This window comes from Marmota marmota, unplaced genomic scaffold, assembly GCF_001458135.2.
Source record: "Marmota marmota marmota unplaced genomic scaffold, marMar, whole genome shotgun sequence".
Lineage (NCBI taxonomy): Eukaryota > Metazoa > Chordata > Mammalia > Rodentia > Sciuridae > Marmota > Marmota marmota.
The window spans coordinates 12,369,492-12,391,365 of NW_026000174.1; the positions used below are offsets into that span (position 1 = coordinate 12,369,492).

The 21,874-nt window shown below is 40.0% G+C and overlaps 1 protein-coding gene across 1 annotated transcript in view; it reads right to left on the reverse strand.

Annotated features, from left to right (window-relative positions):
• Positions 1 to 492: 492 nt before the first annotated feature.
• Uvrag (UV radiation resistance associated) overlaps positions 493 to 21,874 on the reverse strand; it is a 170,129-nt gene continuing 148,747 nt past the window's right edge. The window contains exon 9 of the mRNA XM_048788040.1: positions 493 to 2,423. Within this exon, the coding sequence (XP_048643997.1) occupies positions 1,724 to 2,423 (700 nt within the window). The 3' untranslated portion in view covers positions 493 to 1,723. The remainder of the gene's footprint in view (positions 2,424 to 21,874) is intronic.

Sequence of the window (21,874 nt, forward strand, 5' to 3'; positions counted from 1 at the left end):
TCTATGTGGTGTCGGGGATTAAACCTAGTGCCTCACGCATGCTAGGCAAGTGCTCTACCACTGAGCCACAACCCTGGGCCCAAGATGGGCTTTCTTAATAAAATTCAAGCTTTATCAAATCGCATGAGAGCTGGATCTGTCTGCTATACAATTAATTCTGTGAGTTCTCTACATGGAAAATAACAACATGAAGTAGTCCATTTAATAATGTAGCTGTGAATTAAAACTAGGCCCAGGAATGCTTGGACATAATGTGAAAATAATGAGACCTATGAGTTAAGCTGCTATGTAGGACAAATGAAGCTATTGGAAAGTATACCTGTGAAGTATGTTGTGTTGCTACACACAAAATGTAAACTCAAATGAAGTCAACAGTGTCAGCTTAGAGACAGCTATGGCTCTTGTTCAGGCTAGTCTTGTCATGATGTAATATAAGGAGACGTACATTTAAAAGGAATTTCAGAACTGGGGAAAAAAATCAGGTCGAGTGAAGTAAGTTCAATTTTTATTTTTCTATACAATACATGGATATATGGATAAATTTTCCTTAAAGAGCTTGCAACCCTGAGGCAATGTCCTTGGGTACATAATGTATAAAGCAACAGCAAATGAAATTTGAATGCAGGAATGACAATTGGACTGCAAAACATAATTTAATATTTATGAAATTGCACACATACCAATAATAATATTCTCTATGGCTCTCTAATCACTTAATCCAACTATCTCAACTGCTTTGCAGTTTGTATATTGGACAGCCTGACCCTCTACATATATTTTGTCATTTACAAAGCCTTTCTTCTGACTGGAATTTAATAAATTAACAAGGGATTTACATATAGGGATTTTTGTCTGGTGTACTGCCAGAATGCACGCCTAGTTCTTGCCCATATAAAAACTTTGCCCCCTCCCCCCATGTCAAAGAAAACTGGATGCCATCTGACTGCAGTAATCTTGGGGTCCTTCAGGTTCCCCTGGGAGTTCCTCAGAGGAAGTTTCTCATCTAATTTGAAAGTTAATCAAAGGTGTGGCAAAGGAGATGAAAGGTCATGACTGATTAGAAGAAATGGAACCTCAAGACTACTGGGTTTTAGACCAGTGAACCTGACCTGTTCCCAGGCTACACGGCCCATCCATGGTGAAGATGAGGCAGTGGGGGAGTCTACAGATTGAGTGTGGTGTCTGGGGGCAGGACACGGGCAAAGGGGCCTGGGAATAAGGAGACCACTCTACTTCTTATTCACCAACCTACAAGATGGCCACAGATCCTTCAGAAATGGTAGAAAGCTGTTTCTGAATATTCCATTTCCCCAAAGTTTTATAAACTATGGTGAGGGCAAATGCTCATGAGAAACTAAAGGTGAGTTCATTATATTACTTATATATTATCATCTTCCCTCTGAGGATTACATAGATGTGTAAATGAAAAGCAGACAAATGCCTATAAGGTGACTCGAGCTATAAGCTCGTTCAACTAGAGGGTGACTTTTGCCTTAAAACAATCATCAGGGCTAAAAAGCAAATCCTGAAAGCAAAATCTAATTTCGCCTGGCCCATTGATATACAATGATCCTGAGTCCCTCCTCTAGTCCCAAAGTTTGTTTCTCTGAGGAATATCCTCCATTAATATTTGCTTTGTGTCATAATTATTAAAAAGGGTAAGTGCAGCTTTTCCCATTTGGGGCAGGGATGCTGCCCTGGTCCTGGTGTCTGTCTGCTCACTTCACTTATCAGAACTCCTGCGAGGCCGGCGGAAGCTGGATACGTTTTCATTGAGAGCATAGATCCTGCGGGAGAACTCCTCGAACTCTCCTAGGACCTGTTCGTCACACTCTACTGCCACAGCACTGTCCACTGGGATGCAGTTAAACGCTTCCAGCTGATCGCCTGAGGTGAAACCTGTGGCTTCCAGCCCAATGATTTCTTCTGCCTGCTCCACGGTACAGCAGAGCTCAGCTCCTGAGGCCGGGTGGAACTCACCTGGAAGCTGGACGCCGGCAGAGCCAGCCTCGCCGGGCAGCAGGGTGCCATTTACTGTGGTAGGACGCCCAGAGGTGGCTTTTCCTCGATCCTGGTTAGTGGTCACACTCACATGGTCTTCATTTAAGCTGTCATGAAAATCTATTCCTTTTTTCTGGTTTTCTTTGGAGAAGTCCAAGGAGGTGTCCAAGGAGGATGACAGAGATGCTGCCTTTCTCTCAGACTCTCCCACAGAAGGGATGGTGGTCACAGGCTGTGCTAACGCTGAGTTGTAACTGGGAGGAGGGGTTTTGTACTGGAGTCTCTCATTCTCTGAGTTGGCCCGTTTTCGATGTCCTTTGTCTGGTGAAGGGATCCCCCCTGAGAAGCCTACATCTGCACCCCCAAATATGGAGCTTTGTCTCTTTGGAACAGGGATTGCGCTGGAGGTGTGATGTCTGTCACTAGAAGACAAACAAAAATGAGAAGTTACTTTCTACTTCAGCACTCAGCTTAAGCCTTCTGGGTCCAGGGACAGAAAACGGCATATTTTAGGTTTGAGATAATAAAACTAGATAATAATCAATCTTAAGACAGTACTTATATTGTCCCAATGCAAGAAACAGCATGAAGAATGCTGGATCCAGCCTTGGGAAACTTCAAGGATACAGACACATTTACTATATTTAAGAGAAGAGTGCCCAGGAAGGAATGGGGCTAGAACACCCAGGACGCAGTCGAAGGAGCTGGCTGACTGGATCTGGAAAGAAAACACATGAAGGATGCAGTTGATGCCACAGATGTCTGAAGGGCACTGAATATCTTGTTTTTAATATTCAATCCTTAGTTTATCTTCATGGAACAGTCATCCTCATCTGGCAGAGAAGATAAAGGACTTGCCCTTGATAACTCAGGAAGGCAGTTGACAGAGTAGACTAAAACCTGGGACTCGAGACTTGACAATTAACAGCCTTTCCAATACCCAAATGCTAACCACTCTGCATTAAAGAACTGGCAGAGAACATCAAGGGGACTTTTTCTTTCTTTCTTTTTAATGAAAAATTAACTTGGGAGATGACTTCTCCTTTACAAGGCTAGCCACACACATGTTTTACAGTCCTCAGTCTTCAGTGCCTTCGTTTGAGCCTGAATTACTTCTCAGGAAGATATCTTTGAGCCAGCAATAATAATCACTGTTGAGCTATACAAAGCTTTATAGTTTCTGAAGTAATTTCACATACATCATTTTGCTTAGTCCTTGTAAAAACCCTGTCAAGAAAGCAGGGTAGGCATTATTATACTTGAGTCTGAAATAATAAATAATAATCAGTTAATGGCAATAGACTATCCAGACCCTGGAAATGATGGTTGTATTATATACTATGTTAGTTAAGCCCCTGCCAGAATATTGATAACAGTTCTAGATATTACTATATGTGGATGAAATTGGCTTTAATATAACTAAATCCACAGACTGGGTTGAGAGGCAGAGAGAGGCATGATCACAAGAACCACTTGACATGTATTCTTCAGACGAGGAAATATACACAGAATAGTTAAGTGGTTGGTAAAAGGGCAGCACTAGGCAGGAGCAGAGGCAGGACTTGAAATCATAGACATTTGACAACTAGTTACTATGTGCACTAGGCCTTGCGGAGGGAGACGGATGCACATCAGCAGGCTCTGACTGTAAGAAACTTCCAGTCTTGCAGGAGAATAACATCCATAATTATTCAAGTAATACATTTTCAAATTACAATTTCTGTAAGTGCACTAACAAAGAAGAAGGGATCTAGGGTCCCTCTACCTGTGTCTATAGCCCAAGCTCCGAATGAGCTCTCTGCTCCCCCTTCTCTCAGGTGTTCTCATGCTGGATTAATCCTGTGGCCTCAGACACTCAAGCAGCCTTGAGAAAAGATGACCATGAGGTTTGTAACCACAGGCCTGTGAGACCTTCTTGCTTCACTCTAAGTGTGGGGTGCCAGGAGAGATTTCATAATTAGGGGTGGTCACTGGGGTACTTATTAAACTGGGCAAGAAGATTAGTAAATTACCGTTTTTAGTTCCCAAGAAATACGGAAAAAAACTAAGCAAAATCCAGCTTAATCTAGGTCTTCAGTTAATATGTTGTCAAAACTCACAGTAATTGGTTAAGCTACACATGTGGCCGGCTTTATTGTTTTTGCTTTACCACTTGCTGACAGTGTCCCTCTCTAAACGATTTTGCTGGTTGACTAGGTAATCAAACCAAAACAGAGCATCAGCACCACCCAGAGAGTCTCCTCTGTACAGACAAGCCCAGGAGGCTGGCAGCATCAGCTGGGCCAGCCTGCAACATCCAAGCAGAGGGTGCAGGGGCGTGATTAGAGGCCAGGGCCTCAAGTGCTCCAGGCTGTGAAGAGTGAAGAACCTGATAGCTCCCTCTGCCTGCCCTTGCCCCCAAGCCCCTTGAATCCTCTCTGCTTCTCTGCTGGGCTCCTGGTGGGCTGAAAAAAGGCAGAGCATCAGGAACCAGCTTGGACACACCTAGAAGTGCCTAAGACACAAGAGGAAAAGAGTTTCACTGATTTCACCTCCCAGAGAGCTTTCTTTAACACTGCATTCCACAGAAGTAATAAAGTGTGATACCTGGACCACCAACTACAAAGGAAAGGGAATGAGATCGCTAATGTTCCTAGCACTGTGGAAGGTCCTCTGCTACTCTTGGAACCCTTACATGTGCCCTGTGAGAAAGGTAGGCAGGTAGCGATCATGTGGGTTGTTTAAAGCTGAAGACCTACAATGGAACTGACCTTGAGCCCATGCTGACTCGGCGTCCCAGCGGGGAACTTTATATTCAAACTCAACTAATATTTTCTAAGTAAGTGCCAATAAATGGCACACAAGCCAAACGCCATTACACAGGGCTTCTCGATTTCCCACAAGCCCTAAGCTGCCATGCTACCCCTCTTCGTGGATGGATTCTAAAACTTGAGAGGTGGAGACTTATATACCAATTTTGTGATATTGTTCTTCTGTTCCCTTGAATGTTTATGAGAACTCAGGTAACAGTATCAGATAAAAATTGGAAAATTATCAAGAAAACATTCTCTCTTATGAATGGTGAGGAAATGAGGTATTCTGGATAAACAAAAAAGTCTACATAATACCTAAAATTTTATCACATTTTATTTTTTTCTTTCGATTTTCAGCTATGTGAGAGAAAAACTTAACTATTTTTTAAAATAAAGTCTTACATTTTAAAAGAACTAAACAAAATGGGCATTTTCTTGATGACTTGATGATTGTGGGCCATTATTCTGGACCTGTATCATTAAGTGATGACACAGTCCAGAGTCCAGAGGGTTTTCAGTGACACTGGTTTCTTAGGATCCAAGGTTTTTTTTGTCTTCTCTCACTGTAGATTTAGAATGTTTCTAAACTTTTACTATTAGAGAATAAATTGCTATAAGCATTTCTGTGTAAAAACAATGCATATATTTTAAGTGAAACAATTCTGATTTTCATATTTAAGAGGTTTTTGAGAAGGACCCTTTATTAGTCATTAGTACAAGTTAAATTTTTTTTTAAAAAAATATTTCTTTAGTTGTAGGTGGACACAATACCTTTATTTTATTTATATGTGGTGCTGAGGATTGAACCCAGTGCCTCACATGCATGAGGCGAGTGCTCTACTGCTGAGCCACAACCCTAGCCCCACAAGTTAAAATTTTTTTTTAAAAGAGAGAGTGAGAGAGATAGAGGTAGAGAGAGAGAGAATTTTAATATTTATTTTTTAGTATTTGGCGGACACAACATCCTTGTTTGTATGTGGTGCTGAGGATCGAACCCAGGCCGCACGCATGCCAGGCGAGCGCGCTACTGCTTGAGCCACATCCCCAGCCCACAAGTTAAATTTTTTAAAAAAGAATTTTATCTATTATTGCCTAAAAAGAGAAAGCTAGCAGTTAAGAAGGCCAATAACAGATTTAAAAAAAAGGAAAAAACAAAAACAAAACAAAACAAAACAAAACGCTTAGGCTTTAAGATTCTTCTTGTTTGACTAGTCTTACTTCATCATTATTTCATCAACAAAGCTCATAGACTTTCTAATTATATGACCAATTTTTAAATGCTGTTGACAATTTACTTATCAAATTAAATTAGTACATTATATAAGATGTGATAAAAAACTTAAAAGAGTTTCTACTCTTTTAAAAAAACCAAAACAACAAAAAACCCCCAAGGGGCTGGGAATGCAGCTCAGTGGTAGAACATGTGCTTAACATGGGTGAAGCCCTGGATTCAGTCCCTAGCACTGCTACAGAGACAAAAAATAAACTCCCTCTGCCAAAAGCATAAATGTGAGTAGAGGAGAAGGTGTAGCAGAAAAGGTGGCAGCTTTTCTTTGCCATCCACTCCTACCAAAGGGCCCCATGTGTCCTGAGGCTCTAGACTTTGGGGTGCAGAACCTGAGATTTAAGCAATGGGCCTGAGTCCACCAGTTCACCGTACACCTTTCTCCCCATCAGCCACTTGCCCCAGATGATGGCTCTTCCAGCTTGGCTCAGGTCCAAACTGGAAACATGATATCTCAGGGTTAATGCTACAATTAATAGGAATTTATTAAAAAACAACAACCCAAAGATTATTGTAATTGCAAATTTACTAGGCTGTAGTTTAGTAAGACACAGCATAGAGTGTTGAATAACTGAACCGTATCAGTGACTGTTAAATTTTTTAATAATAAACCTTTTGCTGTAAGTGAAAAAGGATTTCCTTGGGTCACAAATAATAGTGTAATGAGGGAGAAGCCAAGTGGCTTGAAGTTTAGAGGTCAAGGAAGACAGTTTGGTTTAAATTTGGCTTCTTTGACTCAAGTTTTCTCTGAGCTCTCAATTAAGGTGATAAATTTCTTTCTTATTTTGTTAGTCCTTCTTTATTGCAGCCAGTTACCTTTCCTTATCTCTTCAGTGCTATCTAGAAATAGTGGTCTGCAGAAAGGCTGTTTGAAGACCGGGATTCTTGGCCAGTTTGGTCACTACGATCCCATACATCTGGAGTTATAGCTTCACCATTTATTAGTTATATGACTGGGGGCAGTTTTCTTCTTTGTACAATAGATCACTGGACCTTGTAAGGATTAAATAATGCACTTAAAATCCTTGGCAGAATGCCTGGCACATACACTGGCAGTAGTGGCTGGAAATGCAGTTGCTGTCATTATGATTAGCTTCCATGGGCTTCATAATTCCAAAAGCATTATCCTTATTTTACAGAAGTGGCTCAAAGACATTCAGGGCTTATATAGGAGCACAGAGGAATAAGCAGCAGAGGAAAGACCAGAACCCAGACCTCCTTTCCACTACTGTTCTCTCCCATACAGCATGCTGCTTAAAGCAGGAGCAGAACTCATCTCCGATTCCGTACATCTGTATATGTTGTCAATGGACATTTATTTATTTATTTATTTATCTGTGGTGCTGAAAATCGAACCCAGTGCCTCACACATGCCAGGCAAGTGCTCTGCCACTGAGCCACAATTCCAGCCCAAGTGTAAAAGTTTTTTTTTTTTGTTGGGGGGGTACTGGGGATTGAACTCAGGGGCATTCCACAACTAAGCCACATCCCCAGCCCTATTTTGTATTTTATTTAGAGACAGGGTCTCACTGAGTTGCTTAGCACCTCACTTATGCTAGTGCTGGCTTTGAACTCATGATCCTCCTGTCTCAACCTCCCAGCCGCTGGGATTATATGTCTGTGCCTCTGCACCCAGCAGCCAAGTATAAGAGTTTTACAGAAAAAGTACCAAAATTTTCAACAGATTTGTTCTGTCCAATGTGAGTGGGAAATTCTTTTTTTCTTGGGAGCATGGAGTGGGGAAGGCTTTGAATAAGGCAGAAATGCTCAAATGCCCCTATTCAGATATCTACCAGCTGCTTAGGGAGTACAAGAATTACCCAGAATCCTTTAAGAAACATTCCAATTGTCCCTAAATCCCTGATATACCATTTTTCTTTAAGAATTTAGCTTGAGAGGGAGAGAAAGGAAGATATAAATGAATTATTGTTAGAGGAAGACTTTCTATCTTTGCCTAACTAATACCTAGCCATGATGCCAATCTGGAAATAGTAGAGGCTAGTTCCCTCTACTCTTCTATCCTTGCCCTATCATCTTCTTTTCATTCCTTCTTTTCTTCTTGGTTTTATTGCTTACATAGAGAGAAGATGAGGAGAGAGAAAACAAGGTAAGAAAACACCAAAATGTGATTCCACATCTCCAGTATGCATCACTGCAGAACTCCAAATGTCACTCCACCACTGTGAAGTGCTGGACACTGCTGAAGCACTCCACTGCTCCAAACCGGTTTACTCATCTGTAAAATGAGTATATCCACCTAATAGCCATTGCAGTAGGGATTGAATGAGATACACAAGTAAAATTTTTAGTACAAGCAACAATGAATTATTAATAACAAAACAACAGCAACTAACATGAATGGGGTGCTATGTTAAGGCTTTATCCTGGTCTCATTTAATCTTCACAATGTATCTATGAAGGGCTACAAACGTCATCCTCATTTCACAGATAAAGAAACTGGGGCACAGATCAGGTAACTTGTTCAAGGCTACAAAGCTACTAGGTAGTAAGCTGTGATTTAACCAAGTCAGTCTAACTACAAATAGATGTTAGTTCCTTTCTCTTTTTTGGCACCAAAATACCAAAATTTGATCTCTATTTCTGTTTGAGGGAGGAGTGAGAATCAGATGAATCATTTTTAGGTCATGTGGATTAGTATCATTTCCTTCTCTGCTTGCCTACATTAAGTTTGTTTGGCTTTTCTTTTCTTTAACTTTATAGGACTTGTTATACTGTTAGGCATTATAAGCATCAATTATGAGCAGAAATAAATTCTGCCATAAAATGATGTAAATGTGGAAACTTAGGGGAAAATGAAATAAAGAAAGATGTAAAGATTGACCACATCAAGAGAGTTCTTGAAGCCGGGATGGGTTTTCACTTAAAAACAGTTCCTTTCACCTGCTGTTCTCTTCCAGATTCACTTGGGCTTGTTTTATCTGTCTACAAGCAGGTCTCATACTGTAAAGTATTAGGAAGGAGTACAATTCACACAGTCTCAGATATGTGTCTTTCCCTCCCTACAAAATGTTTCCTCTGAGGAACATTACTAGATCACAGCTGGTCAAAACACTAAATCTTGATTGTCTGGATCCTGGCCAAAATCTACAGCTACATCTTGGTGGAATAAGAATACTTAAAAAGAAAGAAAGAAAGAAAAAAAAAAACAACCCCAAACCTTTTAAACAACATTTGATCTTCTTCTTTCTCCCCTGTAGCAAGCTATGACCTCATGGCAGTGAGACCTCTACATGGAGGTGTTTAAGTTGGTTTACGGCCATCAGAAATGTTTGAAGCTCTAGGTACTGCTCTGCGCCAATATCATGTCAACTGTGCTAAAAAGCAATAATAGTTTCTCACCTTCTTAAAGATTACTGCTTAAATAATGCAGAGCAATGACAGGGCTCCACAGAGTGCCAAAAGCAGGTTGCCAAGGTGAAGCTGAGGCAGAATTACGTCTTTTGGCAGCTAAGAAATTATGACATAAAGTTAAGTTTTTTCAAAAAAACAACCTCCATAAATTAAGCTACTATCCTTTTTTGAAATTGAGCAAAGGGTGGGATTTATCTTTCTCCTTTCCCTCTCTCCAAACACAAGTGCAGTGCCTCCTTCTGTGAAAGCTACATTTCACAGCCTGATCTGATGCCCCTGAAGGCAGCAGGGGGTTAACAGTGGTAAGCGCCATCTCCAGCCATAGCAAGCCATCAAATGGCCTCTCACCATTACCAGATAAGTGCAAGTGCTTAATCTTTGCCCTGCATGTTAACAAAAACACCAAACAAAATAAAAATAGAAATAATCCTGAGCCAAAAACACAGGCTGCAATGTGTGCCAATGGTTACTTTCCCCTGAGCTCAGTTTGGAAGGTTTCCTGCCAAAGTCTGACTAAATAAAAACAGAGTATAAAAAGGTATAACTTAACAGGGGAGACTTTAGATTTTATTTAAACCAAGTAGTGATGGAAAGATGAATCTATGAAAGAGAATGTTCTACAGAAAAGGATGAAATAAGCAAGCTGAGGAAATCCAGTTCCCTAAGTGATGTGATGTGAGGACCTGGCCATCAGAGACCAGCTTTGAGGAGCCCACAATCCATGTGGGTCTCAAGGTTGAGCTCCCTGGGGTTGGGGAATACACAGGGATCCTCTAGGAAGACAGAAAGAGGTTCTAGAAGAGGTCAAGTCAACCACTTTACCCATCAGCTTTCATTTTAAGAAATCATCATATAAATTAATGTACTGAAATTATAATCAGGCAACCAACCTTATAAGGACTATAAAATGGTCTGTAGAAAGAGACACAGACCATCTTGATGTCATTTATACAGAGCATAAGTAACATCCCACAAGATAGCATGTAAAGAACAGGAAAGAGATGCCAGGAATGATACCTGGGGACCCCTTGAAGTATCTGGACAGCACTTGAGACTTGGGAATAATAAATTGTTTATGCTGAAAACTAGAAAAAACCCTGTAACTCTACCTTTGCCAGGGAAACCAGAGGAACAGCAATCTCACAGAACCTAGCCACAGAAAGAACTCGATAGGGAAATTAAAACTCTGGTCAGAGAAGGCTTTCAGAATTTTAAAACTAGACTTGGAAGGGAGCTAAAGGAAGCTAGGACTCCTGAGGCCGATGACAGAAACCGTGAAATGAAGTCTCTGACTGCTAAAGCTGAGCTACCACCAAATTTCTAATAAACTCTGACATGAACCAAACCACGGGACTTTAGTTGTTTGTTATTTTAAAAGAAAAATGGATAGCTCCGCCACCACTTTCAGAGATGCTGAGGTCCTGGGCAAAAGTGCCTGAGTCAACAGTGCCAGTGAATTATCACTTCATAGAGACTGTGGGACTCTGGGGAAAGCGTCTTGATAATCACATCCTTTTGGTTGTCTGTATTAAGAGGTGCAGCATAGAACTACATGCTTATTAACCAGACAACCAACGAGTAACTGATTTACTCCTTCCTCAAATATATATTGAGCATCTGCTAGGCACTATACTAGACTCTGGGGATATAGTAACAATGGAAAAAGCCAAGTTTCTTTCTTCTTTCTTTCTTTTCTTTTTCTTTTTTAATGGAGCTTATTGTCTAGTGTGTGTGTGTGTGGGACCAGGCATGTATCACAGAATCATAGTCAACAGCCTCTGCCAAGTGGGATGCCGGGGCACATGGGTTAAGAAAGCTCATAAATGAGAACTGACCCAGGAGAGACCAAGGCTCAAAGGGCCAGTAGAGTTCTTCACTAGATGACAAATGGGCTGGGTAGAAAGTATTTTCTAATAGAAAAACAGCATATGACAAAACTCTATGTCAAGAAGAACAGGGGCTAGAGTTGTGGTTCATTGGTAGAGCGCTTGCCTGGCATGTGTGAGGTCCTGGGTTTGATCCTCAGTAATGCATATGGGGGTGGGGGAAGAATTCATTGACAACTAAAAAAAGAAAGAAAAAAAAAAAGAACAATATTTGAGGACCCAAAAGGGTACTAAGTGAGGAGTTGGCGTGGTAGAAGATGAAGTTGGAGAGGAAAACAAAATCTAGACCCTGCAGAAGCCCATTTCTGCTTAAGTCATTAAAGTGTGCTCTAGTGTGATTCTGGAAGGTCCTCCAAAGGCCCACGTGTTAAAGGCCTGGTTTTCAGATTGGTGTCACTGGGAGATGGTGGACCTTTAAAAGGTGGAGCCTAGTTGGAGGTCTTAGGTCAGGGGTGTGGTCTTGACAGGACAGTGGTACACCAGCCCCTTCCTCTTTCTCTTTTCTGCATCTTGACCATGTGGTGAACAGTTCTGCTATGCTGTGTACTCCCCCCTGCCCCTGCCCAGAGGGCTAAAAGCAATGGTTCTGGCATATTACGAATTGAAACCTCAAAAGCTGTGAGTCAAAATAAACCTTTTCTCTTTATAAGTTATTTGTTATATACAGTAACAGTTATTTGTTATATACAGTAACAAAAAGCTGACCAATACAAAGTTTTAAGCAAGGGTATGTGTGTGTGTGAGAGAGAGAGGGAGGGAGGGAGGGAGGGGAGGGGAGGAGGAGAGAGGGAGAGTAAGAGAGTGAGTGTGTGTGTGTGTCAGTCTTTGGTTGAACTTGGAAAGGGGGCCCAGAGTGGATGCCAGGGGACTATAAACTGTGTGGTGGTACAGGCCAGAGGTGATGGAAGATTGGGCCAGAATGCAAAAGTAAAGATACAGGCAGATTAGGGGTTAAAAAAGAACAAAAGAGTTTTGTCTGGCTTCTTGGCTCATGTAAAAGATGAATGCACCTTTCTCCATTGCTAAGAACAGCCTGGTAACCCCAAGGCTCATGGTGTCTGGAATGGAAGATAGGTAGAAACAAACAGAGGTGTGTGGATATGCCGTGGAAGATGTACAGGAGGCAATTTAAACAGAGGTCTGAGATCAGAACTGTCTACACTAAGAATACAGTGAGGGAAGAGAATGGCCTGTGACCGGACCTTTAGAGATGGCAGGTTTTATGATGAGGTAGAAAAGAAGTCCACGACATAAGGGGGAGTAGTCCAAGAGGAACGAAGAAAACCAGGAGAAGGCGGTAATTACAGGGTTCCTTTTCTAGAACCACTAGATGCCAAATGATCCCTCGTATGAAACATTTTGTTCTTCACGTAGGCGTGAGAGGCTGTATTGCATAGTAACTAAAGCAGAGTAAAGTAACTGTGTAGAAACTGTTCTGCCTGGGTTCAAATCTTAGCTCTGCCACCTGATCGCTGTGTCACCTTCAAATTATTTTGACCCTTCAGTTCCTCATTTGTAATATGGAAGAACATAATGGGCCCTAATTCACAGGGTTGTTGGACTAAATGAATTATTTAAACAATACATTTAAAGTACTTTGGAAGAGTGCTTGGTTCACGGTAACGGTCACTTGGTTCACGGTAATGGTCACTATAATGATATTACCCATTACTATCCACCAATAGAAGAACTGTTGAACAAGTATCATATAAAATGATCTTTAACAACTCCAAATCGACACACAGGGAATTGTATCTAAATTGAGCTTAACCCAAAGGTCAGCGATCAGTGATGATTTCTAATGCTGTAAACCCTGTCAGCTTTAGATGGGCAAAGACCTTATCTCCAAGCCTTCCTGAAATGGTACAGTACATTAGAAGCATGGCTCTCTACTGACACTTGTTAGCACCTGCTAAAGAAATACTCCTGAAAACAGTGACCTTTTGTATAGAATATTTAAGTGCTTTTCTGTTAATTCTCTCTCCCCATTTACTTAAGTATCCATTTCCCCAAACTCAATTCAAGTCCCAATTCCTTCACTGAACCTTCTTTACCCATGCCATTCTAAAATAATGCCTTTGAACTCTGAATATCAACAGTATTTCTTATTGTACCATCTTACTAATGCTTAAATATGATTATTTGCATTTCAACCATATTTCAGTATATACTGGGAAGCCTACATGAGGCTCTGGGAATAATAACATATATAAAATAAGGTTTCTATCTTTAAGGAGTTTCTACTCCAGTAGACAGAGAATAAGCCAATAACCAGAACACCATGGTGTTTTGTATGTTCTTTGCTATTACAATGGAGAAGCGAGCCAGTGGTCAGCTAGAAGTCTCATGAAAGAAGGCTATATTTGATTGACAACTTGAAGGACGAGTTAATCAGGGGATGGGGGAGAGAGACAGAGAGAAAGACTGTGTGTGTGTGGGGGGGAGGATGGAAAGGAAGGGCAGGGTATTTAAGGTAGAATAAAATGCAGTATGTGAGCAGTCCAGCTGTGGAGTCAGGTCTTATAAATAGTGTTTGTCTTTTATTTCTTGAATTCCACTCCTCCAATTTCCAATCTAACTTAGTACAGAACAAGAAATACTCAGTGAATCTATTTGTTTTTATAAATAAGTGGATTTAATTAGTTGTATTCAGATGGAGAAATTTAGGTGTTTTTGTTTTGGGCTATATAATGAGAAGTATTTACTTAATGTGAAAAAAAAAAAAAAAGAATAAAAAAGAACCCAAGTACTTACAACATGGGAAACAAAACTATCTAAATCTATAAAGTAAGTCTGTAAGTTAAATATAGGGAAGAATTTCCTATATTTATGGAGACATTAAAATAGTGCTAAAAAGTTTTTAATGACATTGAAAAATGCATAAGATGTGATATTATATGAAAAAGCAGGACATATAGCTGTAGAGACAACACTGTCCAGCATTACTGCCATTAGTAACTCATTCCTGGGACTAGACATGTGGCAAGTCTGATTTGAGATGTGCTATAAGGGTGAAATGTATACTGAGTTTAGAAGGCTTAGTATGGGAAAAGGGAAGATAAATGTTTTATTGATAATTTTAAAGTTACAACTGGGGTTGCAGCTCAATGGTAGAGCACTTGCCTAGTGTGTGTGAAGCACGGGGTTCGATCCTCAGTACCACATAAAAAAAATAAATGTATAACATAAGCGTATTGTGTCTATCTACAACTAATATTATGTTAGATATATAAGCTGATTTTATTTGGATTAAATCAAATGTATTACTAAAACTAATTTATCTGTTTTTTTTTTTTTTGCCTTTTATAATGTGGCTGCCAGAAAACTGAAATTTACATATGCAGCTCACACTATATTTACATCAAATAGTGCTGGTATAGAGGAAAGGATCTCAATTAGAAAAGAAATACCTAAAAAACTGGCTAAAATGACAGTGGATTTTGTCTCTGGATCATGGGACTATTGTTTCTTCTTCTTCTGTTTATTTCTGCAACTTCCAATTTTATTCATTGAACACATATTATTTTATAATTAAAAGAGTAAACAGAAATAAACAAGACACAAAAACAAAAAGATCTCAAAGGCTTGGTTGCTGGTGGTGGAGAAAAGCAGCCCAGGATACCCAAATGGCTTTTTGTCACTGGTGGAGGTTTAGTGCACAAAGGATGTTGGACAGCTGTTCTCCATCCTGACTGAAGACAGAAAAAAGCGGAAATGGGTGTTAACCGCAGGAGGGGGCCTGTAAGTTAAATATAGGGAAGAATTTCCTGAAGTGAGGGTGTTTAAACTCTGGAATGAGTTATGGAAGAAGCCTGGTCCCCCAAGGTCTTTTAAAATGCTACAGATACCCATATGCCTTGTGTGTTCCTGTCTAGAAGCAGGGAGATGACTTGTCAGGGTTCCTTCTAACATAGCTGTCCTAGAGTAAATAACTCCAATAAAACTTTCTTCTCCATTTACTTCTAACTAGGCTTCACTTTTCCCTTTAGGGATGCCAGCCTGCAGGCAGTGCTTTCAGGGGCAGCCCATGCGACAAGGCTACCTTAAGCAGTGCTCTTGAGACTTCAAAGACAATGTCATTTGATCTAAATTTAAAGATCAACATCAGCTAGACATGTTTTTTAAGCCGGGGGTGGGGTGGGGTGGGGGGGTTTGTCACCTGCCAGAATTCAGTTCTGAATTTTACATAAGCATGATGAAGGGAAGGGAAGAGGATAGATTTGTTTATAAAAAGTGAGGCTTTGAAAAGCTTTTAATACTGGATACTCTCTCATTTTCAAATTTAAATGGATTAGCTTCAAAGCAGAACTCTCATATCATCACTGTGATTTTAAAGAAAGTCAACTGGCTTACTTATTTTAGAGATTTTTATGATTTTCAGTTTACTGAAAAACCATTTTCCTAAATTTGCCAAAGTTCTTGGGTACTTTCTTTTTCTACTATTTTTATTTAAGTGTTGAGCTTGATTCTATTTATAAAAAGGAATGGAAGAGTAGGTCAGAAGTAAGCCAGTGGGGCTCCATGTGGAGATTTTACCACTGAAGTGGGGCGACCTCACCTAAAAGCACAAGTTGCTTCTCTCAACATTAAATGCCAGTGTCCATCGAACACCACAAGGAATCTGGAGGAATATTCCTGTACACTGTTTAACTGTCAAGGACACTTTTCCTCCTGTCCTTACCAAGGTCACTGAGAATGACTGTCACTTTAAAAATGGCCCAGCTGGTCCTGAGACTTCTACTAAGTCAGGGAAGGCTGCTTTCCACCTCGCAGCAGCCTGCCACCTATACTGGGGCTTGGACTCCAAGTCACAAACATCAGGAAACATGAACGACGCACAGGGAATATTTTGCCAGTCATGTCCTTCAAAATATTTAATTTATCTTATCTACTCCTTTAGATTAGAAACTAAACAGCTGTCATCCAGGCAAAGGCAGGGAAAATCTTACACTTCTGAATCTCCCTTCATCTCTTGAATAGTGATGGTGTATGCACAGGAGACATTGAATGGATTGTCAAATGAATGAATAATACTTAATATTTTATATTGTTCTTTTTAGTTTATAAACCACTTTGACAGACACTCTCTCATTTGTTCCATACAACTATACTTGGGAAATAGGGCTGATGCTATTGGCTTAATTTAAAAATGGATACTTGAAAACAATTTTTGAAAATTATCAGGTAGAGGTGAAATTGGAACCCACACTTTCTGATCCTCAAATCTAGTGCTCCTTCCTCTGTATCACACACTGCCATACATGAAGGTGTTAGACAGTTTAGGCTATATAATCAGGAAAAATTAAACAGAATAAAAACTTCCATGAATAAAACATGACAGATGGCTTTGAAATCCTGTTCTTATTTTGTCTTACTCTGAAAAAAGAACATGGCATTCAAGGAAGACAAAGAGTCTGGGCAAACATGCTGCAGGCCACACATCTAACCCGTGGGCTTCTTTCTTCCCTTTTTCTGTTATATCAGTACAACTGAAATAAATAATTTTGTTTGTTTGGCTCTTTCTTTCAGTCTTAAGTTTCTCAAAGTCTTCACAAAGTTTTAAGGCTTGTAGTTTCCTTTTTCTCTGAGGTCAATGGGGTAGGATAAGCAGCAAAGAGCATTTCCATCAGAACCACTACTAAAGTTTTGCAGAGTGTTTCGTGGAAAATGATGGGTGTTAGAACACAGGTGGCAGAGATAGGAGGGGCCAAGGAAGGGCAGAGAAGAACAGAATGACCACTAACAAACATGGGCTATCATGGTAGGGGACAAAGAACAGGAGGCTAGGGGACTAGGAGTCAGATAACCTGAGTTTTTGGTTCCATCACTTATCATAATGTGATCCTGGCCAGTCATTTCACGTTTCTGAATCTGTTTTCTGACCAGTAAAATAGTGACTGTTACTCTTACCCTCTTTCCCTCATAGAGTTGTTGTAAGCTTAAGTAAAAACAGAAAGTTTTGCAAGTAAGAAATTTTTATTTTTCAGGACTTCTAAATATGGGTGAGGTTTACCTAAGAAGGCAGGTTCTAAAAATATTTGTAGGCAAATGGATTTTAAGGTTCTTATCTTGAAGGCTTCAGAAAGGCCTTATAAAGGATTTGGGATGAGAAGGAGGTGGTGAGCCTGGGCACTTAACCACTGAACCACATTCCCCATTATTTTGAGACAGGGGCTCACTAAGTTGCTGAGGCTGGCCTCAAACTTGCAAACTTCCTGCCTCAGCTTCCGGAGTTGCTGGGATTAGAGATGTGCACCACCACACCTGGCTCTGTATCTGTTTTTTAAGATGACCATAAATTTTACAGGAAGAACAAAATTCCAATAACCAAAAATGGATTTAAATTTTTAAAAATACAGACAGTAACTATGATTCACTTGTTCATTTGGATAGGCTATTCTAGGTAGTGGGAACTCATCAGAGTAAAGAACTGAGATCAGAAATGAGTGTGTTGTGTCTGGGATCAGCTGAGACGCAGTGGGAGAGTGGTGGAGAGATATAACCGAGGCACTGTCTCAGGACCTGGATGCCAGGGCCCACTGTACAGCCTGTTCACAGCAACCACAGCACACTGTCTCCGAGATTCAGTGCTGACCTTATCCTCTCACGGCAGCCATCAGCAGCGGCTCGTTGCACATTCTTCCTTGACCATAACTCAGCACTGTGGCAGCTGTGCATGTGCAGGTCAGTCTGAGTCTTGGACCACTCCACAGTCAGTAGGAAGAGAAAGACAAGTGGGATGTGTTAAGTGGAATTCTGGTGACATTTAACCAAGTATTCAAAAGCAGTCTCTGGGCTGAAACTCTGCTTTTCAAAGTGTGTTGCTTGGCAGTTATGACTGGGTTTGTGATCCTAGGGTGAGAAAGTGGGGATTTCTTTTGGAAAGAGCTGGCATAGATCATTGAGAACTGTTCCCATACAACTGTGTTCATGACGAAAAAGGGTTTGTTTTAGGATTAATCAGTAGATTCTTCTAATATTAGTTAAGAATTCTGTAATGTACAAGGAAAAAAAATCACTTCATTAATTTTTTTTTATCACAGTCTTTCTTTACAAAGTAAGACAAAACAAGCTGTTACATAACTTTGAAGCTTACCATAAGGAGGAATTCAGTGAATGCACTGATCCTCAGCCAGTCTGAAATCCTCGACACCAAAAGAACAGACAGCAAAGTACTTCCACAGGGACCAATCTGTGAATGGCAACAACCACACAGAAAATGGGAGTGTTTCCTTTTAGGAAAGATGTAAGTGCCTTCCTTAGGAGTGTGAGTTTTTTTACCCTTTGCCCTAAAGGAGCATAGGCTTGGGAGGTAACTCCTCAACCCCAGGTTGCTTTTGGAAGTTCTCAGATTTCCTGAGGCTAACAGAGCTTGTCCCAGCTTTGTTTAGATTTCTAACTTCCAGCCTGGCTTCCTGCAGTGGTCCTGCTTGGAACCACTGCATAGCATTCATTTCCCCAGTCCTTCGCATCTACCTTCACAGCCCATTTTTCACTGGAGTACCATAAAGTGCTCATTACTGTTCATTCCGTGTTAATGTGCTTGGCACAGGTGGCACAGAGGGGCACTATGTAAATGTGTAAGTTTGGGGCTTAATGGGTTTGCTACATCAGTGCCAGGAGACCTAGATTCTTGTTTTATTGCTATAGGTTCATGGGTCAAACATATTCAGCAAGTCATTTAATTTCTCTGTACCCCAGAACTGAGAATTACTGGAAATCAAAGTGTTTTAGGAGGGGAAGGGCAGTGTGGAAGCATTTCCATGTAAATATTTTGGGTCCATTGTCTAAAGAGATCTTGGAAGAAAGGGGTCTAATCTTCAAGGTGCCAGTAGTTGTGATTTGTTTCTCATTACAAATACATATTTTTTTCTAATTCTGTACTTGTAATTTTGTACTCTTTTTCTTAAAAAGGGTTGCCAAATTGTATGAGCTTTCTTAAAACCCAGTTTCTCCCATTCCTAAAATGAGTGTGCACTCTAGTCTTGGGGGTTTATTCTTTGCCAATAAAGCTGGGGTGGCTTTCCTTAAAGTTGTTCTCTGTTTGTGAGGAGTGGGTGGGAGGGCAAATTCTAGACAAGACAACAGTGAGTGGAACGACTCAGACAGGAAAGAATTCGCTCCAGATCTAAATGGAGCCTGGGAGAGCACTGGTATGAGAGTGGAGAAAATGATACCAGATGAGGCAGGGACCAGGTAGGCCATAAAAGAACTTATTCTACTTATTATATCCATGGAAGATGCAGAGCGACCAAGCTATAGCTAGAATTTAAAGATGGTGCTGACTACTAATGAGAATGGACAGTAAGGGGGACAAGAGTAAAATCAGAAAGATAAGTTATACCCACACAGCTGTCTGGTTAAGAAAAGGTGAGGGTGGCAACAGTAGAGATGGTGGGAAACGGTCAGATTGATGTGGACATCAAGGGTTTGCTGATGCATTAGACTGGATATGGTGGGAGTAAAGAAAAGAAGAAAAAACAAAGGTGATTTCCAGTTGGAGCAACTGGGTAGATGGGGTGTGATCTGCTGAAAGAAAGAAGACTGGCAGAAGGATAGTTTTAAACATGTTGAGGCTGATGACTGTGATTCTCCAAGGGACAGTGTCTGGTAGGTCTCTGGCTATCCAGTTTTCAGGAGAGGTTTGCACTGAGAATTTAACTTTAGGAGTCATAAGCACATTGTAGATGGTTTTTAAAACTATGGAGATGAGAACAGAGCAGAGAGGGAAAAAGAGGAGAACCTAAGGGAACCAGGGAGAACTCCCAACCTTTAATGATCAAGTAGAGGTGCAGGGATGGGCAGAAGAAAGAAAGAGTAGCCAGAAGAGGGAAGTCAAGAAAGGACAAGGTGCCTAAAAGACAACGAGGCTGAAGGCCACTGAGATGACAAAAGGGATAAGAATGAAAAAGTGACCTTTGGGTTTGGCAACACAGTTCAGCAAGCACCTAGCTGGATAAAAGGAATTTTAGCTTACTGATAGGACAGGAAATCAGATTGCAGTGAGTTAATGAGGAATTGAACAGAAACATAACAGAACATAAACAAATCTGTAATCATTACAGAAATTAAATCCATAGTTAACAATCAACAATCTCTCCCTCAACAAACAGAAACTACTGGGTTTTTGCTTGCTGTATCAGACCTTCAAGACATAGATAACTCCTATCTTATATAAACTGTTTCAGAGCACTGAAGAGAAAAGGACTCTCAATTTATTCTATGAAGCTGTTAAAATCTCATCATGTTTAGTCATCCAAATCAGGCAAGGATGTTAAAAGAAGAAAAAATTATAGGCCAGACTCATTTCATTTCACAGATGTAGACATTATAAAAAATTAGCAAACTAATCCAATAATGTACAAAAAGTAGTATATTATAACTAAGAATAGTTCATACTAGAAGGTGAAGATGGTTTATCATTAGAAAATGCATTACTATTAATGTTAACACATTAGAGGAGAAACAAATATAGTATTCTCTCAACAGATTCAGAACAAGCATTTGGTAAAATCCAAAATACACAAATTCATGATTTAAAGACAACTCCTAGCAAGCTGGGAATAGAAAGAAACCTCCTTGCTCTGAAGAATGGTATCTATTTAGACCTGCAATAAATATAATCCTTAATGGTAGAAATTTAGAAGCTTTCTCTTTAAAATGAGGAACAAGATAAGAATATCCACTATAGTTGCTCCTATTTCATATAAATTGTAAGACAAGGAAAAGTAATAAAAGTTGTGAAAATACAAACAACATTATCTAGTGAAGTTATAATCGTATACAGAGAAAATCTAAAATGCTCTAAGATAAACAACTGTAATTAATGTTAGTAAGGCTGTTGACTGTATTGTCCACATTAAAAAAAAAAAACAAAAAAAAAACAGTTGTATACCTGTATACCAGTCACAAAAAGGTTGAATATTGTGATAAAAAAATTTGACAGCAATCTAAACTGTAAACTACCTAAGACTAAGTATCTAGTGACCAAATATATACTTATATATTTCGTGAAGAAAATTATAAAATGTCACTGAGGTATGTTTAAAAAAAGAAAAATAAAAGAATTTTAGTTCACAGAAAGATTGAATATTATAAAATAATTGAATCACTCAAATAAGATTCTAAAATTAAAAAAGCCAAGAGTTTTGAAGAATCCCCTTAACTAGGAGCTTCTCCCTGCTGGTTTTCCCTTCCCCTGAAGGGCCTGGCTGAGGAACAGCACTCCTGGTTTTCTCCACACTCGTTCTCACTCTCTCTCTGAGGAGCACTTCTCTGGTGACTTAGAGGGCCAAACACAATCTGGACAGTCATTGCTTAGGCCTACCTGGGTCTCCTGCCTCTGTCGGAAAAGCTGTGGCTCTCCAGTTCATATTATGAAGGGAGGGTAAGTTTAATTTTGAGTGATGTCTTTGTAATCCCTTTTTATTACAGATCTAAAACCACATTTCCAAGCAGCTTTATCAGTAATAAAACTGACATTTTGATTGTATTAGCCTGTCTCTTATATCCTCTCTCTCAAATGGTTCCAAATGTTG